Source organism: Syngnathus typhle, linkage group LG19, assembly GCF_033458585.1.
Source record: "Syngnathus typhle isolate RoL2023-S1 ecotype Sweden linkage group LG19, RoL_Styp_1.0, whole genome shotgun sequence".
In the NCBI taxonomy this organism is placed as follows: domain Eukaryota; kingdom Metazoa; phylum Chordata; class Actinopteri; order Syngnathiformes; family Syngnathidae; genus Syngnathus; species Syngnathus typhle.
In genome coordinates, this window is record NC_083756.1 from 979,757 (window position 1) to 1,006,520 (window position 26,764).

The following is a 26,764-nucleotide window of genomic DNA, read 5'->3' on the forward strand; positions in this document are numbered from 1 at the left end:
TAAATATACAGAGCAGATGCTGGAGCAGATAAGGCATGCCAAACAAAAGTGCTGTTGAAGTTGTTGTGTCTGGCACGAACGATTCTTTCTGAAGGGTTCGTGAGGTTCAAAAGAGGAGGGAGGAAATGTGGGGGATTTATCAAAGGCTGCATGCATGAGATTAAAGATGATCTGTTCATTTGAGCTAATGATGCACCTCGGTGGAATTGACAAAAGGTTCCACGTGACAAAAGACAAAACGTGCCTGTTTCCATTATGTTACTGGAATTCGCTCTTGAAGGGGGGGGGGGGGCGCTGACGACAGGTTGGGCCTTTGGAATTAACAGAGATCTGGTTTGTGTTTTAATCCCCCCCTCGAGAGAGGTCACCTGTGAACATTTAGGACAGTGGTTCTTATGTGGCGACAGTGGCGAGAATGCTTCCTAGGGGGTGCAAAGATACCCTGGGGGAAATTTACAATTTTTCGAGAATAATGGTCGGGTAACCGAAAAAAGTGAAAAATTCTGGAAATCAAGAAGTCATTGTGTTAATTGGGATTAGGGATAATGCTAATTAAGCCTTATAGCTGTAAAGTAAACCAATTATTATTATAATAACTATTTAGGGTTAGGGGTGCGAGAACTGGTTGGTGAATTGAATGGGGTGCGAACAAGGAAAAAGGTTAAGAACCACTGATTTAGGAGAAAATGGACCACTCTCAGTGCCCTGCCCCACCAAGACGGCAAAGCTCTGGTTAGTATTAACATTTCTTGACAAACTCAGCAATGGGAGGAATTGAAACTAAAAATGCTCTTTCAACCTGAATGCATCCTAGTTAGGAAAGTGAACCACCACACACAAAATAAATTAATAAAATAAGAAAGGGTAAAAAATACATTAAAAATCAATGAAGATATCTTTTTTTTTAAATATAATAAAAATTCAACTACAAAATGTTGCACTTTTCTGTCAGAAATAAATGCTAATATAGGACAAACTGAAGGGAAAGCAAATAGTGCTCTAGTCATTTTGGCAGTGGGCTGGAGGGGGCGGGGCCAGAGGCAGCAGCATGCCGGAGAGCTGCTGAGCGGAGGATAAAATGTTGGTAAGCGATGCTTGTAGAGGCTTTGGTGCAAAAAACCTCGAAGAGTCAAAGGTGCAAACTCCAGAAAAGGACAAGCAAATTTAGAGTCACTGAGCTCTCCACATCATTCCACCTTTGAAGGTGGATTTAGAACTAACTGCTTCAAACTCTCATTTGTTGCCAGGCTTTCATTCAGTGGACTTCAATTGGATCCATTTGAAGGTAAATTGGAATGAAAAACTCCTTTTGTACAAAGCAGCCGCTTTGCTCCTTGTGCATGCTAGTGATTGCTGATGTTTGCTTTGACTCATGACAATCTCTGAAAAAAGCATGCAACCTTGAAGGACTTGGCTCAACTTCTCTCACAGTATAGTACACATTTAAAAAAACAAACATTGTTAGCATGTATTCCAATTATATTAATTAGAGCAGTGGACAGATGGTCCCATTTAAAATACTTTTATATTGAGCTGGAAGTAAAATGTCTGACACATTCAGAGGACACATTATTGCATTAATGGCTATTAATGCAAATTGTTCTTTTTTTTCTTGCTAGGTCACCGAATCCAATGCTGATGAGTGTATCTCCATCCTAACACCACATCCATCCCACCTTGGCATTTTCTGGGGGTACGCGTAAACACTGAGATTAAAAAAAAAAAAAAATGAGACACGTGTCATCAAACCGGCCAAGGGGTGTGTCCCGGCTGCCGCCACTGCTCCTCTTGCTGCTTTCGCTTGCCCAGAGGGCCGCTTCCATGGCGATGCCACACAACTCCACGGGCTGGCAGCAGATTCTGGACAAGTACTTGGACGAGGATGGCGAGTGGTGGGAGGCCAAGCAGAGGGGGAGGAGGGCCATCGCTGACAGTGACGCCCAGCTCATACTGGACCTGCACAACAAGCTCCGAGGTCAGGTGTACCCGCAAGCCTCCAACATAGAGTACATGGTGAGTGCAAATTAAGCATGTCTAATTCCGCAAAAAGTAGCTTCGTAACTGTTTAGTGGTGAGGCCAAGGCAATAAAAGTAGTGCTTTGCCACCATCTTGCTGCTAGGGAACACTGTGGAAGTGATTTGAGAGGCTTAATTTAGACACAAGTAGTGCTTTGATGCCTCATTGAAGCATCTATAAGCAATGATAAACCTTTTTTGAGGGATCCTTTTGCTCACGGAATTTTTTTCCCCTCCAAGACTCACTCCTGACACACGTCTACTACCACATGCTACTAACTATTATTCTCCACAGTCACCACTTTCTTACCATTCCTCTCCATTGCCGTAAGAATGCAATGTAATGTTCTATTCTGAAGTGGAAAATCAAAGACTCCCCATTGAACCGACCCCTAGCAGTGGAAAAGCGCCATAAGTGACCCCAGTCTGAACTTGAGAAGTGTACTTGTCGGGCGTACAATGTTGGGACTGCCACCAGAGCGGCGGGCACTAGTCAACACCGTCATACCCATAAATACCTAAACATGTGACTTTTGTTTTATCAGAGGGAAAAAAAATCCACCATCATGTCATCAAATGGATAATTTTACTATCACATGTTTGACTATAGCCTCTTCGTCCCCATGTAAACAGGTATACCTGCGTGTGCGTGTACTCATGCACAACCTGCAAGATCACTTTTCACCTCAGCTTGTTTTAGCAGCTGTCTCTCCCCCACCTTACGCACATGCACGCACACACGCACGCACGCACGTCCCCCCCCCCCCCCCCCCACACACACACACGGCCATCTGGAACGTTTGCAAACATGCTACACGTGTAGCTGCCGCCCGACCGCCACCAACGGAATCAGGGCCCGTTAAAAATCAATACAGCGTCCAGAAAGTAATGACTTTTTTTGAACGTCTCACTTAAACATCTACGGAACAAAAGGCAGTATTATTCCACGGTGAAGAAAAATAAACAGTTCCTGCTGGGGGCAATTGCTGGACTATGTAATTGTATAATTGAGAGTTTGGATTTGAGGACTGTGTGTGTGTTCATGTGTGTATGTGTGTGTGTGAATGAATTGGGGCTTGGCAGGCCTCTTGTTGAAGCACACTCATGTGGAGAAATGCTGAGCCAGCAACCAGCAGTGAATGGCTCTTTTCTACTATCTCCTGTTACAGTTAGCTGTTTTTTTCTTGCTTTTCTTTTCTATTTTTTTCTTCTTCTCAACATTCAAGGGGGCACCCAGGGGTGAATTATGGGGAGGAGCGCAACAAGAGGACGTGAGGTTGGAGGGAGAGTTAGCAAAGAATAGGTAAACAGAAACAGGTCGAAAGATGATACACAGAGATTTGAGGAATTAGAAGGAGAGAGGCTTTCAAAGATTTCAACGGCAGATGAGAAAGGCTGAAAAATCAAGTGAGGTGAGGAAAATGTTAAAATACAAAAACAATAAGATTGAGGGAAGGAACAAAATCAAACGACTTGCTGCAATGTTTTGTCAGTAGAGCTCAGGAATCCCCTCCGTGAGTCGTCACCTTACCGTGGTGGAGGGGTTTGTGTGTCCCAATGATCCTAGGAGCCATGTTGTCTGGGGATTCATGCCCCTGGTAGGGTCACCCATGGCAAAAGGGTCCTAGGTGAGGGGCCAGGCAAAGCACGGCTCAAAAAGCCCCTTATGAACAGGAAGCCCGAAGAGGAAACGTAGGTCCCCGTTTCCATGGGCTCACCACCTGTGGGAAGCGCCAAAGGGGTCGGGTGCATTGTGAGCTGGGCGGCGGCCAAAGGCAGGGACCTTGGCGGTCCGATCCCCGGCTACAGAAGCTGGCTCTTGGGACATGGAATGTCACCTCTCTGGCTGGAAAGGAGCCCGAACTGGTGTGCGAGGCAGAAAAGTTCTGACTAGATATAGCCGGACTTGCCTCCAAACACAGTTTGGGAACCGGTACTGGCCCTCTCGAGAGGGGCTGGACTCTCTTCCACTCTCGACTTGCCCACGGTGAGAGGCGTCGAGCAGGTGTGGGTGTACTTATTGCCCCCCAGCAGGGCGCCTGCACATTGGGGTTCACCCCAGTGAACGAGAGAGTAGCCTCCTTCCGCATTCGGGTGGGGGGACGGGTCCTGAGTGTTGTTTGTGTCTATGCACCAAACGGCAGCTCAGAGTACCCACCCTTCTTGGGGTCCCTAGAGGAAGTGATAGAGAGCGCTCCTTCTGGGGACTCCATTGTTCTACTGGGTGACTTCAATGTTCACGTGGGCAATGACAGTGAGACCTGGAAGGGCGTGATTGGGAGGAACAGCCCCCGAGATCTGAACCCGAGCAGTGTTCTATTATAGGACGGATTTTCTATAATGAACACCATGTTCAAACATAAGTGCACTTGGAACCGGGACACCGTAGGCCGCAGTTCGATGATTGACTTTGTATTCGTATCATCGGATTTGCGGCCGCATGTTTTGGACACTCGGGCGAAGAGAGGGGCGGAGCTGTCAACTAATCACCACCTGGTGGTGGGTTGGCTCCGATGGTGGGGGAAGATGCCGGTCGGAAATAGCAGTCCCAAATGCTCTGTGAGGGTATCCTGGGAACGTTTGGCAGAATCCCCTGTCAGGAAGAGCTCCAACTCCCACCTGCGGCAGAGCTATCCCCACGTCCCGGGGGAGGCGGGGGACATTGAGTCCGAGTGGACCATGTTCCGCGCCTCCATTGTTGAGGCAACCGACCGGAGCTGTGGCCGTAAGGTCGTTGGTGCTTGTCGTGGCGGCAATCCCCACACCCGCTGGTGGACACCGGCGGTAAGGGAAGCCGTCAAGCTGAAGAAGAAGTCGCATCGGGCTGTTTTGGCCTGCGGGACTCCGGAGGCAGGTACTGAATGGCAGAGCGGAACGCGACTTCCACGGTTGCTGAGGCAAAAACCCGGGTGTGGGAGGAGTTTGGCGAGGCCATGGAGAATGACTTCCGGACAGCTTCGAGGAAATTCTGCTCCACCATCCGGCGTCTCAGGAGGGGGAAGCAGTGCAACGTCAACACTGTTTAAAGTGGGGATGGCGTGCTGCTGACCTCGACTCGGGATGTCGTGAGTCGGTGGGGAGAATACTTCGAAGACCTCCTCAATTCCACCTACACGCCTTCCATTGAGGAAGCAGGGCCTGGAGACTCTGAGGCGGACTCTCCAATCTCTGGGGTCGAAGTCACTGAGGTAGGTAAAAAACTCCTCGGTGGCAAGGGCCCAGGGGTGGATGAGATCCGCCCAGAGTTCTTAAAGGCTCTGGATGTTGTGGGGCTGTCATGGCTGACACGCCTCTACAACATTGCGTGGACATCGGGGACAGTGCCTCTGGATTGGCAGACTGGGGTGGTGGTTCCCCTCTTTAAGAAGGGGGACCGGAGGGTGTGTTCCAATTACAGGGGAATCACACTCCTCAGCCTCCCTGGTAAGGTCTATTCAGGGGTGTGGAGAGGAGGGTCCGTTGGGAGGTTGAACCTCGGATTCAGGAGGAGCAGTGTGGCTTTCGTCCTTGCCGTGGAACAGTGGACCAGCTCTACACCCTCGGCAGGATCCTCGAGGGTGCATGGGAGTTCGCCCAACTAGTCCACATGTGTTTTGTGGACTTGGAGAAGGCGTTTGACCGTGTCCCTCGGGAGGTTAGGTGGAGGGTGCTTTGGGAGTAAGGGGTGCCGAGCCAACTGATAAGGGCTGATAAGGACATCACTTGATGTTGATTCCAAAATGTCTACTCACAAACACAGCAGACTAGCTCATACACACACTCTGTATCACCGATGCCAGAGTTTGGTCCGCATTTCCGGCAGTAAGTCGGATTCGTTCCCAGTGAGGGTTGGACTTCGCCAAGCCTGCCCTTTGTCACCGATTCTGTTCAGAATTTTTTATGGACAGAATTTCTAGGTGTAGCCGAGGCGTTGAGGGGGTCCAGTTTGGGGACCTCAGCATCGCGTCTGCTTTCTGCTTCTTCAGGTTGTGATCTCCAGCTCTCACTGGAGCGGTTCGCAGCCGAGTGTGAAGCGGTCGGGATGAGGGTTAGCACCTCCAAATCCGATTCCATGGTCCTCGGTCGGAAAAGGGTGGAAGGCCCTCTCCGGATCAGGGATGAGATCCTGCCCCAAATGGAGGAGTTCAAGTATCTTGGGGTCTTGTTCACGAGTGAGGGGAGGATGGAGCGCGAGATCGGCAGGCGGATCGGTGCAGCGTCGGCAGTAATGCGGACTCTGTAGTTACTGGTTTGTCGTGGTAATGAGAGAGCTGAGCCAAAAGGCAAACCGCTCAATTTACCGGTCGATTTACGCTCCTACCCTCACCTATGGTCACGAGCTATGGGTCGTGACCGAAAGAACGAGTTCCCGGATACAAGCGGCCGAAATGAGTTTTCTCCGCAGGATGTCCGGGCTCTCCCTTAGAGATAGGGTGAGAAGCTCGGTCATCCGGGAGAGACTCGGAGTAGAGTCGCTACTCCTCCACGTTGAGAGGAGCCAGATGAGGTGGCACGGGGTTCTCATCAGGATGCCTCCTGGACGCCTCCTTACAGGGGAGGTGTTCCGGGCATGTCCCACCGGTAGGAGACCCCGGGGACCACCCAGGACGCGCTGGAGAGACTATGTCTCTCAGCTGGCCTGGGAACGCCTTGGGATCCCCCAGGATGAGCTGGATGAAGTGGCTGGGGAGAGGGAAGTCTGGTAGTCTCTCCTAAAGCTGCTGCCCCCGCGATCCGACCCCAGATAAGCGGAAGAGGATGGATGGATGGATGGATGGATGGATGGATGGATGGATGGATGGAGCTCATTTCCTTTTTTGGCCTGTGTTGTTGGAATGCTGTCACCTCTCAGAAAAGCTCACAGCGCCACTCTTCTGGAAGACTTCATGTGGCTCCACTTTACTCTGCCAGCTAGCACGCCCATGCATGCGGATGCAAAGACAAACATCTCTCACACACAAACAGACACACATCCGTCTGTCAGTCCATCCATCAGTTCTGGTTTCAAACCCGGCTGACCATTTGTGGGGATCATCTCCGAGTCTCTACGATAACATCAATTCACCCCCCCACACAATTCACCCCCCCCCCACACACACACATATCCTCTCCCCTCCCCTTCTCGCTCTCTACTTTGCCATCTCGCTCACCCTTGCCCCCGTGGCTTCATTCCCATTCTGTCATTATTCAACACGGGAGGGGAAAAGATGATTCCACTTGATAACTTGATTGATTTGGGAGCTTAAGATCAGGGGATGCTTTGAGAATAATTGTCAATTTCTATCTATGTGAAGCCCTTTGAGACTGCTTGTGATTTAGGGCTATACAAATAAACTTGACTTGACTTGACTATAACCAAAATGATCATGAGTGTTTGTTTTTATTGAGCTCCATGGCTTGCAGACTTCCTGTTTGGAGGTGCAGTGAAAGTTTCTGGAGAGCACCCCAAGTGGGTGACCCTGAGTGGGTGACAGATGGAGGCAGAGGAGCAGTTGTAGAGAGTCTTGGATGAGATTAGTTTTAACATTCCATGGCCCCATGTGTGAAATGTGGGGACATGGCCGCTTGGATTCCCAATTTCAACTCTCACGCACACACAGACGTAAAAAGTAATTGACTCTTCCAGAAACCGGTTAAGAGACTGAAGGTGAGAGTGAAGGTGTGTCATTAAAATTCGGCATATGGTGTCCTTCAGAGAAAATGTTCAACATCTGGCGTGAGTGTAACATTTTGCATGTCGGGTATATAGGTCAGCGTGCGTGCGTGTGCGTGTGTGTGTGCGTGTGCGTGTGCGTGTGCGTGTGCGTGTGTGTGTGTGTGTGTGTGCGTGTGCGTGTGTGTGTGTGGGCGAAGTCCAACCCTCACTGGGGCCTACCTCGTTCAGGAATGGGACACCGCGCTGGAGCGTACGGCGGAGGAGTGGGCCGAGACGTGTCTGTGGGAGCATGGTCCCGCAGGCTTGCTGCCACAGATTGGACAGAATCTGGGCGCCCACTGGGGGAGGTAAATACAAAACATTTCATTTCAATCAAAGCAGTCAAGAAATAAATTAATAACCAAATAAAGATGAATGCATGTGATGGTTTCTAATAGAAAAACAGGCAGCCGGGTTTTAATTGGATTGGGAGGATGTTTCCGGCAATGCGTACTCAAGGATGGCAAAGCAAAAAAAAAAAAATTCCATGACAGCGAATGAACCGTTTTGTGTCAAAAGGCACTACAAGGAAAATCAGCATTAAATATAAATAGCCACCATTGAATATGACAATTGGAATATTAAATCTTATCCCCACAGGTATCGCCCCCCCACCTTCCACGTTCAAGCCTGGTATGATGAAGTGAAAGACTTCTCTTTTCCTTACCCCCAGGAGTGTAACCCTTACTGCCCATTCCGATGCTCTGGTCCCGTTTGCACGCATTATACACAGGTATAGCTAAAAACATATTCTCAGGATATTGACTTTTTCTTTTTTCCCAAGATTAAATCCACATTTTATTTACAGTTGGTGTGGGCCACCAGCAGTCGCATTGGCTGCGCGGTCAACTTGTGCCACAACATGAGTGTGTGGGGACAGATTTGGGCCAAGGCTGTGTACCTTGTGTGCAACTATTCGCCAAAGTAAGTTGTTTTTTTTTAATTCTGGCAAGCAGTTTCAAATGGTTCTGTGATCCAAATAGGGGGAACTGGTGGGGCCATGCACCTTACAAACACGGGGCGCCTTGTTCCGCTTGTCCTCCTAGCTATGGAGGCGGCTGCAAGGACAACCTTTGTTATAAAGGTGTGTGTGTGTCGCAATATCAGTCAGTCCTAAGGAGAATTGTTTGCTGTATTGATGATTTCTCATTTTCTTCAAAGGTCATGATAGCCACTTCCCTCCGGAAGAAACCGAGGAAAACAATTTTATCGAGCCAGAGGCTACAGAGAGTATCCGGTCCCGGGTTTCGAAACCCGAGACTGCCGGTGTTCCCGCTCCCGCCACCAAGCCCCCCACTGTTAACCCGCTAAAGAATGAAGTGGCCAACACGCAGCAGATGTGTAAGATGACATTTGACTGTTGATTCTGGATTTTGTTTCATTGAAAAAAAAGAAAAATGCTTGGGAGGTGGCTCAGTATTGTTATGAAATGAGGTCAAAACCAAACGGCTGCTTGATTAGTACTGAGCCAGCAATAATGATTTGCAAGCACAAATTAAGCTTAGAGCAGAACTGTTATGCTTGTAATTAATCCTAAAGAGCCTTGGTGTTCTTGAGCCTTTTATCTGTCATCTTCCTGACTCATCCCGACAGTCGTAACATTACAGGTGGTGAGTAACTATTTTAGCTCGATTCTTCCAAGTGCCTGTGTTCGCTTTAGGCCAGTGTTTCCCAACCAGTGTGCTGGTTGTTCCAGTGATGTTCAGCTGTGCCGTGGGAAATTGTCCAACATTAATTACGGAGTGCATTGTAAACAGGATCGCCAAACCACTGGTCAGTTAGCACAAGGCCTGGTCAGCCATCTAATCGTGCGTGCGTGGCAAATTGGAGAATCTTGAGATTTCATGTTGTGCTCAGTTTATGTGTGTGGTGCTGTGTGCTTTTACTAACAGTGATACTATGACGACTGTGGTGCATTTTCGGTCCAATGGAAATCAGAGCATGTAGTTCAATGGGAGAACCTCGATTGTTCATTTTTCACCAACATAAAATACACAGTCAAGTCGAGACACCTCGACTGTGATACCCACTCAGCCGCTGTCAGAACAGCAGAGCGTCTTTAAAAGTGACTTTGTTCTTAATGTCGCAATATTTATAGAGCTAGTCTAAAACAGTAAACAAAGTCATATTGATTCTTTTGGATTTTGATCACAATCACTTTCAATAGTTTATTCCTTACACTGTCTAAAACCTTTTTTCAAAAACTGTCACTTTCATTTACAAAAGAAATACAATTTAAAGAATATTTAGTGTTTATTTTTATTCAATTATTCGACTCTCCATACATACCGTAATTTTCGGACTAAAAGTCACTCCGGAATATAGGTCACATTAGCCATAAAATGCACAATAACGTGAAAAAAATATAAGTCGCTCCGGAGTATAAGTTGCATTTTGGGGGGAAATTTGTCAGGATCGGGAGTGAAAGATGGAGCAGGGCGACCAAGTGCAGCTTGGACCAGGGTTTATTGCAGGAACTTACAGACAGACTCGGTTAACAGACATAACTTGCAACCAAACCAACAGCAGATACTGAACGAGATGTGAGACAAAGGGACCGGGTGACATTCGCAATGAACCGACAGGGGAGTGACACGGAGACAGGACTTAAATACAAGACTGGAAATGAGAGGCAGGTGAGAATGATCACACTGATCATTGGAACACAGGAGGGGAGGGGCGAGCACACAGACACACGGACAGACACTATCACAATATGGACATGATTGGGGCGAGTCGTGACAGAACCCCCCCCACAAGGGACGGCCCCTGACGTCCCAAAAAAGAAAAAAAAAAAAAAAAACTGTCCAAGAAGGGGCGGGAGGGAACGGGGAGGCAGCCGCACTGCACACGCCTCCGAAGACCGACTGGGTGACGGCCGCTGGATCCACGCCGCCTGGACTGGTGGCGGCCGCAGCATCCGCGCCGTCGGGACTGGGTCGGGGGTCGGCCGCTGGATCCACGCCGCCTGGACTGGTGGCGGCCGTAGCATCCGCGCCGTCGGGACAGGGTCGGGGGTCGGCCGCTGGATCCACGCCACCTGGATTGGTGGCGGCCGCAGCATCCGCGCCGTCGGGACTGGGTCGGGAGTCGGCCGCTGGATCCACGCCGCCTGGATTGGTGGCGGCCGCAGCATCCGCGCCGTCAGGACTGGGTCGGGGGTCGGCCGCTTGATCCACGCCGCCTGGATTGGTGGCGGCCGCAGCATCCGCGCCGTCACGACTGGGTCGGGGGTCGGCCGCTGGATCCACGCCGCCTGGATTGGTGGCGGCCGTAGCATCCGCGCTGTCGGGACAAGGTCGGGGGTCGGCCGCTGGTCATGCGTCTCTTGGCCTGGCTTGGTCTCTTGGCCTGGCTTGGTCTCTTGGCCTGGCTTGGTCTCTTGGCCTGGCTTGGTCTCTTGGCCTGGCTTGGTCTCTTGGCCTGGTCTCTTGGCCTGGTCTCTTGGCTTGGTTTCTTGGCGTGGCTTGGTTGCTTGCCGTGGCTTGGTTGCTCTCCGTGGCTTGGTTGATGGCCGTGGCTTGGTTGATGGCCGTGGCTTGGTTGATGGCCGTGGCTTGGTTTCGCTTGGCTTGATTTCTTGGCGTGGCTTTGGTTTCGCTTGGCTTGGTTTCTTGGCGTGGCTTTGGTTTCGCTTGGCTTGGTTTCTTGCCGTGGCTTTGGTTTCGCCTGGCTTGGTTTCTTGGCGTGGCTTTGGTTTCGCTTGGCTTGGTTTCTTGCCGTGGCTTTGGTTTCGCTTGGCTTGGTTTCTTGGCGTGGCTTTGGTTTCGCTTGGCTTGGTTTCTTGGCGTGGCTTTGGTTTCGCTTGGCTTGGTTTCTTGGCGTGGCTTTGGTTTCGCTGGGCTTGGTTTCTTGGCGTGGCTTTGGTTTCGCTGGGCTTGGTTTCTTGGCGTGGCTTTGGTTTCGCTGGCCTTGGTTTCTTGGCGTGGCTTGGGCTTGGGCTTGGGCTTGGGCTTGGCTTGGCTTGGGCTTGGACAACGGAAGCTGGTGGCGGAGGGGGGTCCAAGCGCTGGTCGCTGTGTAGGTCGGTTCATTCTGTCAGGATCGGGAGTGAAAGATGGAGCAGGGCGACTAAGTGCAGCTTGGACCAGGGTTTATTGCAGGAACTTACAGACAGACTCGGTTAACAGACATACCGTTTTTTTCCGTGTATAGTGCACCCCATGTATAGTACGCACCCCTAAAAATGGCATGCTGATGCTGGAAAAAAGCTTGTACCCATGTATAATACGCACCCAATTTTTATGAATTTCTTTAAAAAAAAAATTATTATTATTATTTTTTTTTTTTTTTTTAAGTCCCAATGATCGTCACACACGCAGGGAGGCAATGGGTCCCATTTTTATAGTCTTTGGTATGGTCTTAACTAGGCTGGATGTAATTTTTTTTTGTTGGCGTTGATTTCTCCGACTGCCCGTAAACGCACCACCGCGCTCCGTGCGCATGGAGCGTGTTTGAAGTGAACAGCAGAGAAGAAAGGAACAAGGCAAAGTGTTGTGAAATAAAATATTACCTGTAATACGGATTTAGGTAGAGAACTGAACTCTCGCTCTTTATATAGCTGACGTGTCTTGCTCATCCGTTCTGCGCATCTGTAATGGCGGCCTCCGTATGATATCCGGTTTGCGTGTGTGCGAGAGCGAGAGAGAGCGAGAGCGCGCGAGAGAACGCTCAACCGTAGCGCGCCGCCGACCGCCCAACTGCACCGCGCTGGTCGCATTATTGTGACAGAGCCGTCGCTGAAATTTAGAAGATATTTTTAAAGTCCTGATGTACTTTCTAAAATTTAAGTCGACCTCAGTGCGCACTGCACAGGAAGCTTAATTTGGTGCGGTCGCGCAACCGCAGCGCGCCGGGCGCTCACTGTCGCATTGCTTAAAGAGCGCCTTTGTGTTTCAGGATGAACAGCAGAGACCAAAGGAACAAGGCAAAGTGTGAAATAAAATATTACCTGTAATACGCATTTTGTTATTTGCTGATTGAAACTGCTAATTAAACTGTGAATTGAAACTAATAGGAAGAAAACAACTCTCGCTCTTAATATAGCTGACGTGTCTTGCGCATCCGTTCTGCGCATCTGTAACGGCGGCCTCTGTTAGGGTGGTGCTCACTCTAACTTATTTTGCAAGAACCACACTGGAGTCAAGTTAGTCATTTTAGACACCTGCAGGCGGAGAGTTCACTCGTCGCTGTGCTTACAGCGATGGTTGAATGAAGTCTGACTCAGGCCTCGTCAGGTGCTTATTTATTGAGAGAAACAGAGTGGGGTTGAAAGTGGGGGTTGAAAGTGGGGGTGTGGGAACACACAGGATAAGGTGAAGACGGTCCCCTTCTGATCAAAGCATAGCAGGGGACCTTTTACGACGTTCTGTAAACAAAGCAACTTTGATTGCTTCCTCTACAGCTAGTCAATAAGTTGAAAAGATCTTAGCACTTTGGTAAACTAATTTTGTCTAGACAGGACAAACTAGTTAAATTATTACAGGTTACATTCCAACATAATCATACGATGAAGATATTCTGCAAACCCTAACATATCCCTCCTGTTTTATCATATGATTATGTCAACCTCGATCAATCAAACATAAGTAAGAAAATACAATGAAAGCAATAACTTCCAGTGAAGATGAGGTTTTTCCTCAATTGTCCAGTTCAAATTGTGTGTGTAATTTAAAAAACCTGCGGCCAGATTAAATGCAGGAAAAGAGTTACACGGTCCCTCTGCCTTAGGCGACCAGAATGTTATCAATCAAGATATAAATTGCTCGTGATTGTTCAGTCGTTGGGGGCTTGGCACGCCCACTGGTGGAGGGTGAGCACGATTCTCACCCCCTTCGCAGATCTTCTCCGTCCGGGGAGAACTTGGGAATGTCTGCTGCGTGGTCGTTGTCTTCAGTGGCTCAGGGTGGACTACCTGGCCACCAAGGGGGAAGAGGATTATTCTGCCTCTGTATGAACTGGGGCGGGGACTGTCGATGGCTGGTCTGGTTCCTTGCAGGAACCCTTCACTGGGGCGCACTGGGACAGATGATACCACGATCCTCCTTTGCCGGCAAGCTGTTTGACGGCATGTGAGATGCGCTCCACCAATTTATAGGGTCCAGTCGACGCAGGCTCCGTCCCCCTCCTTCTTGGGACCATCAGCCAGAATGCTGGGGTGATCTGGACCTCGGTCTTTGCTTCCGTAACCGCAGTAGTTTGCTGACCAAATCCCGATCTGGAGCCGCCACCGAAAGAACAGCAGCACGTCCGGAAAACAGCAAAAAACAGCACCTTTTCTGCAACCTTTGCATTAGTCATTTGAGATGTTTCTTCTGCTCCTCTCATTACTGTTTTGGTTGCCCTGGTTACAGAGGCGTTGCTACACCAAAGGGAGGGAAGATTGTGTCTGTAGCAACGTTGATTAGCTAAGGAATGTAGTGTGGTGTGAACTAGCACTTCATTGTCGGCCCGTGAACCCCGCAGAGTTTGTCCATCTGTTCTTCTCCAGTTGTTGGCTGAGTTGTCCGCGAGTGAGATCAGATAACTTCAATTGCCGCTTTCCTGTGGAACAATGCAACTAGACCTTTGCTAGACTTTATCTACTTAGTAAATTAACACTCAATAACAATAAGTAACTTGTCCTAAACTCTAAAACAAATGTTAAGTAAATGTAAGGTAACTGGTATGCAGCTCCTTAAACAAACATTGAGTAAATATAGGATAACTTGTACGCAACTACTTCAAGCTGTGTTTAACACTTAAAGAAAGAAAAACAGTTCTGATCAACAACAATCTATGAACCAAACCTACAGTTAACTAAAAGGAATGAAGTTTCTTTCAACCAAATAAGAACATTTTGCCTATGCAAATAAGCTCTGCTCATTGTCTCCTGTTTATCACACATTTGCTACATTTTTACATTACCAAAAACAACCACTTCTCTTGATTTTCAGTTGTCGGATCACAAGTATGCGCACAAATATTTCCACCAAAGAGGATAAATGTTGCGACATCATTATTCGGAAACACACAGATCTGGGAAAAAGTCTGTAAACTCAAGTGCAAAAATTGCATTATCATCACCGTTATCATCAACATGCTGCCGTTCAGACATTAGGCATACCCGGGCCATCTCGTCGTCCATGGGCGAGATTGCTGTAGTGATAAGACGATTAAACAGAGCACGGAGACATGGAATACAACAACATCCACACAAGGTGAGTATAGCAGTAATTGAGGACACAAGGGCTTTATACTTCCCAAAAGCAGTCATCCACTTGTTGTGCTCTTTCATCCTCGTGTTGAGGGATTGCAAGCTTGCAATCACCTTCGTCAGGCTCCCATCAGGGGCGGTGTCATTCCGGATGAAGGTGCAGCATTGTTCCCTGAACATTGCGCAGACCCTTCCTTTCCCAGACAACAACATAACAAGAGCATTGCGGTTCTGGATTGACATTAGGGAAGGCGTGGCTAGCTGTTCGTGCACTGCCTCAAGTCCCGCTTGTGTCCGTTTGCCCAATTTCTGCATGTTGCAATGGATGTAATTTTTCCTGTCAACGTTCTTGTTCATCGTCCACCAGCAGCAAATGGAGGACTCCCATCCCGCTTCAATTTGGTCGATTAATTCTTATTAATCAGGAATTCCTCTGGGGACTCTAATTGCATCAATTTCAGTCAGATCATCGTCGCCTCTCAAATTTAAAGATATTATGTTTTTGTTTTTTCCAGCTTTTTCCCAGATCTTGGCATGTCGGTACATATACAATTTTGGTTAACTACAGTCTCTAAAAGCAATGGTTTCTTTTCTTTTTCTTCCATTCAACGGATATTATATAGAACACTTTGTCGCACATTTCACAATCAGTAAACAAACTGTCCACATTCATTTTCGAGATATTGATTCCATTCTTTAACATCTACAGCAAACTATTATTTCTTTACATAACCCTTCTGCCACTGTCAAGGCATTCAATGTTTATTTTGAAGCCAATTCAATCCATTTTTAGAATGCAGGCATTATAACCCTGTGGATCGTGTTAAGCACATGTTAAACATGCTCTACAAAAAATTTTTTATAAACGTTTTGAATATGAATCAAATTCATATGTTGTATAAAGCTGACTGAACTGCCCTTCTATCCCCCCTGTTGAGCCAAGTGTCAACGGCACGTGACAACACCATGGCTCAATACAGCTGCCCATTTGTATCGTTTCCTTTCCTTTCTAAACGTAACAACCCAATCCACCAATCGAATAAAAATAAATAAAAATAAATAAACAAAACAACTGCTGGCAAAATAATACAATAGTTAACTGTTGTAGTTTCATAACTTTAACTAACTCAATCTCTCTCTTATTCTCAAATTTTAAATTTAGCTTTGAAATGTCGGTATTTCATAATTGTACATCATCTAATTCCAGAAAGCAAGTTCTTTCCATCTCTCAAATTTTGTCTAACCAAGGCTAGGCATTAAAGGAGCGTGGACCAGTTTCTGCCCATAAACAAATTGCTCGCTCTTTTTATTTTTCCTTCCTATCTTAACAAAATCGGTTTTGTTTTGCGGTGCAAATCAGATAGACTAGAGATAAATAAATTCTTTAGTGCACCTATATTAGCGAATTTCATCCTTTTAACACATAACACAACACACAGACAACACAAAAACAGCAGAGACACAGCTCACAAACAACACCAACAAACAACGCCGCGCAGACGTCATCCTCTATTTTGACGTGTCGGTTATACTTTTTCTTTTTTCTTTCCTCAGTGCCTTTTATCCTTCGTGCAACTATTGTCACACCTTCCCTAGGCATCACCCTGCTTCAATATCACTTGCCACCACGCCCCCAGCACACCCCTGGAGTGGGCACGACCCTACTCCGCGCGCAGCCACAGCAAGGGAAGCAAGAGGGGGTGGGCCCGGCATTTTCATACTGATTTATTCCAGCCTGGCCAGTACTGGGACAAACCAATGCCGTCGTCCCCCATCCCCCGCCAACCCAGCAAACAGCTACCCGCAGAGTCCAGAGCCCCAGACCTACATCAGTCCCCCCCACAATCAAATTACAATATCAATCACCACAGGAGCCGGCTCCTACACCCTTTTCACACCACAATACCTCACTCCCCCCTCCACAGTCCAGCCTAAGTGGAGACAATGGAAGGCAGGAAGGCACAGGTGAGACACCTTAGGAGCAAGCTCCAGCAGTCCTCCCAGTAACCAATTACAACAGACAACAAAAGCACAAATCACTTATGTCTGTTTGGGCGGATCACAACAGCCAAACGTTACAAATGACAAACCACAAGACGCAGGTCTCGGAACCACATTGACGACCGCCAAACGCAAATGCCGGGTCAAGGACTGTTCTTCGTCTGTTCTTTGCAACTCTTGTCAAAAGCAACCTTTATTTTTCTTTTGTTTGTATTTGGTTTTGGGGTTTTTTTTTGTTTTCTTTCCTTTCTAGCATCTAACTTACTCAAAATCATTCTTCCTTCAAAGTCGCTCAACTACTTGTCCATAGTATTCTCCAACAACTTCAACCATTCAACCTGTATTTTCCCTTCAGTCGGGCATTCAGTCATCAATGCTCATTTGCATCTCAGACACAGTCTCCAAAAAGGAGTCTTTCTATCACATTGGTCCCAATTCATCCAAGCACTCCACACAACATTCACATTCCATTTTCAACTCAAGGGTCCTGATCCACCAATCCAAAAAAAATCAACACAAAAAAAAACTGCTTGCAAATTAATCAGGATTTTCTCTTTGTTTTCATATTCAAAGAACCCAATCTCTCAGATTCAGTTTACAATGTCCCTGTATTAGCATGAGCGGTCAAAAAGGGGGGGGGGGGGGGGAAGCTTGACATGTTGAAAATTTGGCTTTTCCTCTGCCTCTTCCTCCACCCTTTGATTGGTATTGTTTTGCACGACGACACGCTCTCGCCAAGTGGCCCCGTTTCCCACAGTTCCAACAGTCCAAATTTGAGCTGGAGTTTGAATTGAATGGTGGCCTGCGGCCTTGTTGGTCTCTAACTCTTCCTCTGCCCTTTTGGGAGCTTCGGAAGAAGATCGTTGCATCTTCATTTAGATCATTATCATCATCTAGATGAAATACATCAGAACATTTGCCTTTCTCAATTGTCACAACGCAAGCAGTGTCTGCTTCCACCAAGTGTTTCCTCACCCAGTTGCCTATGTCGGGGGGTGAAACAGTGAGGAGCACATTTCTAAGATGTTGCTGATAAGCACTCTCAGCTGCATCATCGAATGGGATGCCACTGTGCACCCAGAATTCTTTACCAAATCTTAATTGAATGGTGGTCTCATCACTTTTTATCTTTCCATTTTTTGTCTCTTTAATTTGTTCTCTTCTCTCTTGCGAAGCTTTTAACCACATTCTAGCACAATTCAACTCTCTCTCTTTCCTTTTCTTTTTCTGTCCCTTCGTCATCCTATCTACACTCTCCTCCAAAACATCAACCACTATCTTCCACACTTCAACTTTCAACTTCCCTTCTACACCATACTTTTTCTTCCACTTCGGCATGTATTGCATACAATTACGACATTTACTCGCCATGAACTTCTCATCTTCTTCAAGAGCTAGAGATCTACCGTTCTTATTTCCCATCTTAATTTGGTATTTTTGGTTTATACAATTTTTTTTATTTCTTTTTTTCTTTTCTTTGAGGATCCTCAATGCAGGTTTAAATTGACCTCTCACCAAATTCTCTCTGCAGTCAATTCATCCTACCAGTCGCACTCTCAACACACAAACACCAACGCTTTTTATTTTTAGGCCTATCCAAGATGGGTCTAAAACCCTCCAACACAGCTTGGAAGAACGGACAAAAAAAAGAATCTACGCCCTCCTTCAATTAAGAAAAAGAAGCTCTGTTTTTTTCTTAGCCCGTTCCTTCCACTGGGACTTGAACCCAAGCTGTTCTTTGGCTGGAAAAACGTACAAAGAAAAATCTACACTCTTCTTTGACTAACAAAAAAGAAGCTCCGTGTTTCTTAGCACGTTCCTTCCACTGGGACTCTAACCCAAGCCAGATCCCTCAGCTTGGAAAAACAGACAAAGAAGAATCTACGCACTTCTTCGATGAACGAAAAAGAAGCTCTGCTTTTCTTAGCCTGTTTCTTCCTCTGGGACTTGAACCCAAGCTGTCTCCCGTATGGGTGTAAAACCCTCTAACACAGCTTGGAAGAACGGACAAAAAAAAGAATCTACGCCCTCCTTCAATTAAGAAAAAGAAGCTCTGTTTTTTCTTAGCCCGTTCCTTCCACTGGGACTTGAACCCAAGCTGTCTCCTGTGCACCCTTTACGCGTTTCACAACCACACAATTTTTTAACTTACCTGACCCCTGGTCCGTTGCATTGCGGGAACCCGTCAATCCACCTCTGGCAGACGAAGGCAGACCTAAGATGCTGGCCCAGCGAAGAAATTCTCTTCCCAGGACTTTCTTTTCCAGGTCCCCATAAAGGACGCTGGCTTGTCGACAATGCAGCACGTCCTCCTCCGTCAGCCAGATGGCGGGTATGAGGGTCCCGGGTTTCGGCACCAAAATGTTAGGGTGGTGCTCACTCTAACTTATTTTGCAAGAACCACACTGGAGTCAAGTCAGTCATTTTAGACACCTGCAGGCGGAGAGTTCACTCGTCGCTGTGCTTACAGCGATGGTCGAATGAAGTTTGACTCAGGCCTCGTCAGGTGCTTATTTATTGAGAGAAACAGAGTGGGGTTGAAAGTGGGGGTGTGGGAACACACAGGATAAGGTGAAGACGGTCCCCTTCTGATCAAAGCATAGCAGGGGACCTTTTACGACGTTCTGTAAACAAAGCAACTTTGATTGCTTCCTCTGCAGCTAGTCAATAAGTTGAAAAGATCTTAGCACTTTGGTAAACAAATTTTGTCTAGACAGGACAAACTAGTTAAATTATTACAGGTTACATTCCAACATAATTATACGATGAAGATATTCTGCAAACCCTAACAGCCTCCGTATGACGTCCGGTCCGCGATGGAGATTAAAAACAAACAATATTTGACAATAACACACCATCAAGGATTGCACCATCGCATCAAACGATGTGTCGTCAATTATGGATTTTTTGACTAAGTGTGTTGGGACAGGATGGCTGAATGCGATGCGCGATTGACAACAAACAAGAAGAAAGGTGATTTCAAGTTTTATTTCGAGGGAGATTTGTCATGTCTCGTCCCCAGTTTTGCTATGTGTCTAGGTTGCCATAGTTTCTGTTCGCGTCGCCCCTCTCTTCCTGTGTCACCTCAATCGATGTAACGTGTTTTGTATTTAAGTCCTGTCTGCCCCTCGCTAACCGTCGGATCATTGCATGTGTTACTGTCATGATGTCTGTTTGCTTTCTGTTCCTGTCTTTTTGTTCCACGACTTTGTCGGTCAGTCCTGTTGTTGGTTTTGTTTTCTAAAAAAATAAAAAAATAAAAATTAAAAAAAAATTAAAATTAAAAATTTTTTGTACCCATGTATAATGCGCACCCCAGATTTTAGGACAATAAATTCGTTAAATTTTGCGCACTATACACGGAAAAAAACGGTAATTATATTATCAAACCATCTGTGCACTCTAAATCATTAAATCCATGGATCAAATTCCTCGTCCTTTGTCAACAACGCCGCGCGTGCGCCCTGATGTCAGCCTCGTCGTTATTCCACAGATCTAGTATATAACTATATTGTAGCGTTAACAAAGTACAAGGAAAGACGTGGGTTTGGTAAATGGCTCTTTATTTAACAAAACAAACTTCCAGGCGTGTGGCGGCGTGGACTTCCAGCCACGTAGGTGGAAGAGAGATCCATAGAATAGGACCTGGGCGTGCGTAAAAGCCATGACCGAGCCCCATCCACCGTCCCCGGACAGCCACCCGGCCGAGCGCCGGCCCCCGAATTCTATCCACGGAGGTGAAAGAGAGCTCTGTAGAGTAGGACCGGGCGTGCGTAAAAGCCATAATTGTTAGGGTTTACAGACTATCTTCATCGTATGATTATGTTGGTATGTAACCTGTAATAAGTTACCTAGCTTGTCCTGTCTTAACAAAAGTAGTAGAACAAAGTGCTAAGATCTCTTGAACTGATGGACTAGTAAAACTGGTGTGTTTTACCAAAGTCAAATTCCTTGTTTGGCACGCTCAAACATGGCGAATTAAAACACTTGAATCTTGAATCTAGCTGCAGAGGAAGCAACCAGTGTTGCTTTGTCTACACAACGTCGTAAAAGACCCCCTGCTATGCTTTGATCAGCAGGGAAGGGGCTTCAACCCCATCCTGTTGTATCTTTCACCCCCACTCTCAGCCCCACTCTGTTTCTCTCAATAAAATGCTCCTGCACGAGGCCTGACAGATCTCATTCGACCATCGCTGAACGCACAGCAACGAATGGACTCTCCACCCGCAGGTGTCTAAAAGGACTTACTTGTCTCCCGTTTGGTTCTTGCAAAATAAGTTAGCGTAATAGTTTGTCAAACCTTCTGTGTCAGTCCAAATCCTTAAATCCTTCAAACTCTTTGTCCTCTGTGTCACTTAGAAACAAAACCGCTAATGATGCCGATAGTACGTGGGGCCCTTCGTCATCTTCGTCATCCCGTGATCAATCTTTGTCCTTTTTGTAAACAACCGCCGCGCCACACCGCGCCGCACCGCGCCGCTGACGTCACTTGAAATCCAAATTACAGTAATCCCTTGCTACATCGCGGTTCGTTTATCGTCGTTTCACTTTTTTTTTTGTATTTCTCGAAGAATTTTGAAAAAATTCACATATAAGTCACCCCTCCACCCAAACTATGAAAGAAAACGCGATTTATAGTCCAAAATTTACGGTATACAGGAATAGAACTTTACGTCGTTTGTTGTAATTGAACTGATTTTAATATAGAAGCTATCACAAGAAGAGAAGAGGAAGAAAAAAGAGAAAGAGAATAGAAAGAGAAAGAAGAGAAGAGTCCTGTCATCCAGCCACCCACGCTCAGCAAATACAGCCTCGCCTGTCCACCGCTCCAAGACTCCATCGATCCCCTTCCCTTTCACAATAAAGTCTGGTCGCTCTGCACATGACTGTACTGTCCGATCCTTACAGAAGCTGGTATAACACTTAACAGATTTTTGTTAGTGGTGTGCCTCGAGATTTTTTCTAATGAAAAAGTGTGCCGTGAATGAAAAAAGTTTGGGAAACACTGCTTTAGGCGGGCCCAAAAGGGTAAAGAGAGAATTGCTGTGGCTTCCTCTCGACAACCCAAAAGGAGGCCAAGCAGGCTCACATACAAAACACTGTCAGGACTAAGTCCAGTGTACATGTTTCTTCTTATTAGCATGCTGAAAATACTTCTTTTTTTTTTTGCAGCCCAGTTCGTGACTTGTGACACCAAGCTTCGAGATCAGTGTAAAGGAACTACGTGTAATAGGTAAGGATAAAACTATTTCTGCCCAAGTACATGCCGAGACATCTTCGTTTTTACCGCCATTACCCCCCCCCCCCCCCCCCCCGCAAATAGATATGAATGCCCCGCAGGATGTTTAGATTCTACAGGGAAAGTTGTTGGGACAGTTTACTATGAAATGGTGAGTCCCCCATCCAGTTGTCCCATGATTTCAAGCTACTGGCTAACATTCGCGTCTTGTCATCTCATTTCTGCAGCAATCTAGCGTGTGCCGGGCCGGTCTACACGCTGGTGTCATCGATAATGACGGAGGATGGATGGATGTAACGAGACAGGGAAGAAAGGACTTTTTCATTAAGTCCAACAAGAATGGAGTCCAGTCACTCGGGTAAGACCTTCAATTCAAATTGTTAAAAAAGTCTTGGTAACAAAAACAATAAAAAAATACAGAAAGTTAATGTAATGTTATGTTTCATTTTCTGGACAGGAAATACCAGAGTGCTAATTCTTTCATGGTATCCAGAGTAGCAGGTATGCTACTAGCTTACATGTTGCTAGCTAGCTATGCTCTCTACTACACTATTAGCTTACATGTTGCTAGCTTTGCTTTCTTATTGCTCAATTTTTGCCACGTTGCTTTGCAGTTAAAGCGATCACATGTGAAACCACAGTGGCACAACTGTGTCCTTACCAAAGGCCTTCAAAACATTGCCCACGGTATGATCCGCCATATCTTTTTGCCATTAATAAGCATGTCACAGGTTTTATATGTTCCCTTGCTAGGTTATACTGCCCAAGGAACTGTTTAGAGGTGAACCCGCAGATATCCAGAGTAATCGGTACCAGGATATACTCTGATGTGAGTTAAATTATCATGCACACCGGAGTATAAGAGAACCAAATCATTTGGGTGTCTTGTTCCCGTAGAAATCCAGTATTTGTCGTGCCGCTGTCCATGCCGGGGTGATCAGGAACAACGCGGGCGGATACATCGACGTCATGCTGGCGGACAAACGGAAACTCTATATCGCCTCTAACCAAAATGGCGTTGACTCGGAAAGGTATTTAAAGTTTATGTTGATTATGGCGGCGCCATATGGACAAAAGCGGTAGTGTTTAATTTATTCTAGGTTGTGTTTTAGCGCAGGGGTCTCAAACTCCAGTCCTCGGGGGCCGCATTCCTACATGTTTTCCAAGTTTCCCTCGTTAAACACACCTGATTCAAATGATCAGTTCATCCTCACGTTCTGTAGGAGCCTGATAATTGAATCAGGTGTGTTTGACGAGGGAAACTTGGAAAACATGAAGGAATGCGGCCCCCGAGGACTGGAGTTTAAGACCCCTGTTTTAGCATAACAAAAAAATTGTAGTGCTAGCAAAGTCGTTAATGTAGTGATTTGAATTTAATTAAAAAGGCTTGCTCGGAGATTGAAAGGTCGTTTGCATATCGGGGTGGAAACTAAACGCTCTCAGGTAAAGTGAGCACTTTCTTTCGCCCCGCTTCTCGCCTTTGTGAATTTAATCTTTTCAAGATACAGGCAGCTCATAACCTCTCGTATTGTTCCTATGGGAGAGCGATAAGCATGCCTTCTTGCTTAGGATAATTCATTTCTTGGCAATTACAGGAGAGGTGAGGAAAAAAAAAGTGAAGAGAAGCACCTAGTTTATCAAAGGAGGGAAATGCGCTGCTTCCTACTATATGTCATCAGTGTCGTTATGTGGCGACGTAAAATGCCGGAAGCTGACTCTTCCCTTTGTCTCTTTTTCATCCAGTCTTCAGAATCCTCCCGGAGGGAAGGCGTTCCGGGTATTCGCCGTCATTTGAGCGACTGACTCCGCCCGCCATCAATAACATGCGACATGCCCAAATGGAGCTCACTCTAGCTTGTGAATAAGGTGCTAATCAAAGCCTGAAATGTTTTCTTGCCTTTGCTATACTGGCAGGGTATTAGAGGTTGTTGCCATGACAAACACTTGACACATACGTATATGAGGAGAATCTGTGTGCACACAGCAGCCACAGGATTTGGTCAGCTTTTGAGGGAAATTATTTTAAAGTGTAAAGATATGAATGGATGAATGGTTTGCTCAATTTGTTTCATGTTTGTTTTATTTTTTGTGCCTTTTTAACAACTATCTGTAGGTTGAGTTTATTTTTTATGAAACAATTCACCAAATATATAATTAAATAAAAATGTATGATATATAATTTTAGTGGCACATATCATTTTACTTGTCCGGCACATTTTTACTCGTGATTTTTAAAAAAAGTTTGTGCCAGATGTGTTAGTTTGTTAAAAATGTATGAGGGGAAAAAATGTAATCATTTTATTTTTATATGGTCATGCTATTGATTTCTTCAGTATGGTGTATAAAGAATGCTGCTTTATGTTATATATATATCTTAAAAAGCACTTGTCCTGCTGGCATAGGACAACCTTCAGACTGTTTTATTCAAAACCTAAACATATTTGACATTATTTTTGTCTGAATATTTTATCCCCGCCCATCCAAAAAGCTATTTTGCCGTCAAATCTGTAACACTGATTATGTAACACTTTGTCCTATGCAGTATATTGCCTACCTCAGGTTATTGCAATTTTACAATAAAATATTACAACTCTTCATTTTGTTGTTATTTATTGAGCTTGATTATGAATATATTTTATGATTTTAGATTGTTTGTATATTGTTTGTATATTCTCCATTACAATTTGGAATGTAGATAAGTGGAATGTGACAAGTGGCTTGCAAATAAAGCCAAAAAATGTTAAGGCACATGACCTGGAAAAGCTTGGCGAGAACCTGACCCTAAGAACTCATTAGTGTGAAGGCAAAGACCTTCACACTATTGTTATTCCTGTCCTTTATTAGTGTGAAGGTGAAGACCTTCACACTATTGTTATTCCTGTCCTTTATTATTGTGTGAAGGTGAAGGCTTTCACACTATTGTTATTTGAAAATTTTATTCCCTCCACCTTTTTGACGCTTAAAGGGCATGTAAAGACACTATGGGGTCCCAAAATGTATTTAATAAAGATGGACTTGTATTTTGGGAAACTGTTGTTAATTTTTGAATAAAATTGCGACTTGAGGAGTAATCAATGATCGATTGTATGTGATTGTTGAAGTTCATCCCGGAAATTGCCGAAGTGACTGTGACGTAGATTATAGGAGGCAGAGCGTTGCCAAGTTATTTAGCCCATATAAGCATAATGGCGGATACAGAAGTGAAAGCGATGTCGTTTTTGTTTTGTGTTGGAATAATTTAAGTAAAGCCTTGTCCTGCCAGACCTGGAGGCCTTGTCTTTACATTTTATGAAGAACTTCATTCCTTTTATCTTACTGTAGGTTTGGTTCATAGATTGTTGTTGGTCAGAACTGTTTTTCTTTGTTAAGTGTTATATACAGTTTGAAGTACCGTAATTTTCGGACTATAAATCGCACCGGAGTATAAGTCGCACCAGCCATAAAATGCCCAAAAAAGTGAAAAAAAACATATATATGTATATAAGTTGCTCCTGAGTATAAGTCACCCCCCCACCCAAACTATGAAAAAACCCGCGACTTATAGTCCGAAAATTACGGTAGTTGCATACAAGTCATCCCGTATTTACTCAATGTTTGTTTGAGGAACTGCATACCAGTTACCTCACATTTACTTAATGTGTGTTGAAGTGTTTAGGACAAGTTACTCATTATTATTGTGTGTTAATTTACCAAGTAGATAAAGTAAGCAAAGGTTTAGCTGCATTGTTCCACAGGAAAGCGGCAATTCAAGTTATCTGATCACACTCTAGGACGAGTGAGCCAACCATGGGAGGAAGACAGCTGGTTGAGGAAAGAGGACAAATTCTGCGGGGGTCACGGGCCGACAATGAAGTGCTAATTCACACCACACTACATTCCTTAGCTAATCAGCGTTGCTACAGACACAAGCTGCCCTCCCTTTAGTGTAGCAACGCCTCTGTAACCAGGGCAACCAAAACATTAAAAAGAGGAGCACGTGGAAGTAAGAACTCAGAATTGATGGAGATTGTAACTGAGTTTCCTCTCTCTATTGTTCTCCTCGCGAGTAAACCTGTTCTGGTTCTTTTCTCCTCTTCCTTCCAGCGTGCGGTTTAATGTCTGATGGTATTTAGACCTGACATTTTGTTTTATTTACAAAGAGCAAAGCGATGTCGTCTGACGAATCTCCCTCAGATGATTCTTCACCTTCTGACGAAAATGAAGAAGAGTATGATTTCTTTCTTGGGGTACAAGGCTACCCATTTGAACCAGTGAGAAGTATCCCAGCGACTGAAGCATCGCAAAACGAAGGAGCGGAAGGTACAGCCGGATCGGGAGAAAATCAATGGCTATATACTGATACTGTTTTGGGTGTCCAATTGAATAAATTTGCAAAGAAAAAAAAGAAAGTTGCAAAGAAAATGTCTTTTAATAATATATTCGGCAACATATTTCTTTTATAGGATAGAAAACAGTAGGAAAATTAATTTTTAGGACTCGGAAAACCCATGAGCGATTATTACTTTGGTGTACACACGCCTCATTTTTGGAATCTCTTCAGCAGCAGAGGTCTTCCAACACACGATCCAAAATGTGCTCCACGGAATACAGGGAGTCAGAAATTTCAGCGATGACATCATCATTTTTGGAACCACCCCTG

The 26,764-nt window shown here is 45.7% G+C and overlaps 1 protein-coding gene across 3 annotated transcripts; it reads left to right on the top strand.

Annotated features, from left to right (window-relative positions):
• The first annotated feature begins 1,056 nt into the window (after window positions 1-1,056).
• LOC133143907 (cysteine-rich secretory protein LCCL domain-containing 1-like) lies at window positions 1,057-24,722 on the top strand. Of its 3 annotated transcripts, XM_061266171.1 has the most exons (16): window positions 1,057-1,285; window positions 1,620-1,693; window positions 1,810-2,013; window positions 7,880-7,998; window positions 8,291-8,423; window positions 8,499-8,614; window positions 8,674-8,774; window positions 8,852-9,031; window positions 22,059-22,119; window positions 22,210-22,276; window positions 22,353-22,483; window positions 22,583-22,626; window positions 22,740-22,812; window positions 22,879-22,954; window positions 23,023-23,156; window positions 23,869-24,722. In XM_061266171.1, the coding sequence occupies exons 3-16, from the start codon at window positions 1,822-1,824 to the stop codon at window positions 23,918-23,920; spliced, it is 1,479 nt and encodes a 492-aa protein (XP_061122155.1). In that variant the 5' UTR covers window positions 1,057-1,285; window positions 1,620-1,693; window positions 1,810-1,821; the 3' UTR covers window positions 23,921-24,722. The 3 variants fall into 3 exon arrangements, with proteins under 3 accessions (XP_061122155.1, XP_061122154.1, XP_061122156.1); XM_061266170.1 differs by having other exon boundaries at window positions 1,620-2,013; XM_061266172.1 differs by lacking the exons at window positions 1,057-1,285; window positions 1,620-1,693 and having other exon boundaries at window positions 1,877-2,013; window positions 8,364-8,423.
• Window positions 24,723-26,764: the final 2,042 nt, after the last annotated feature.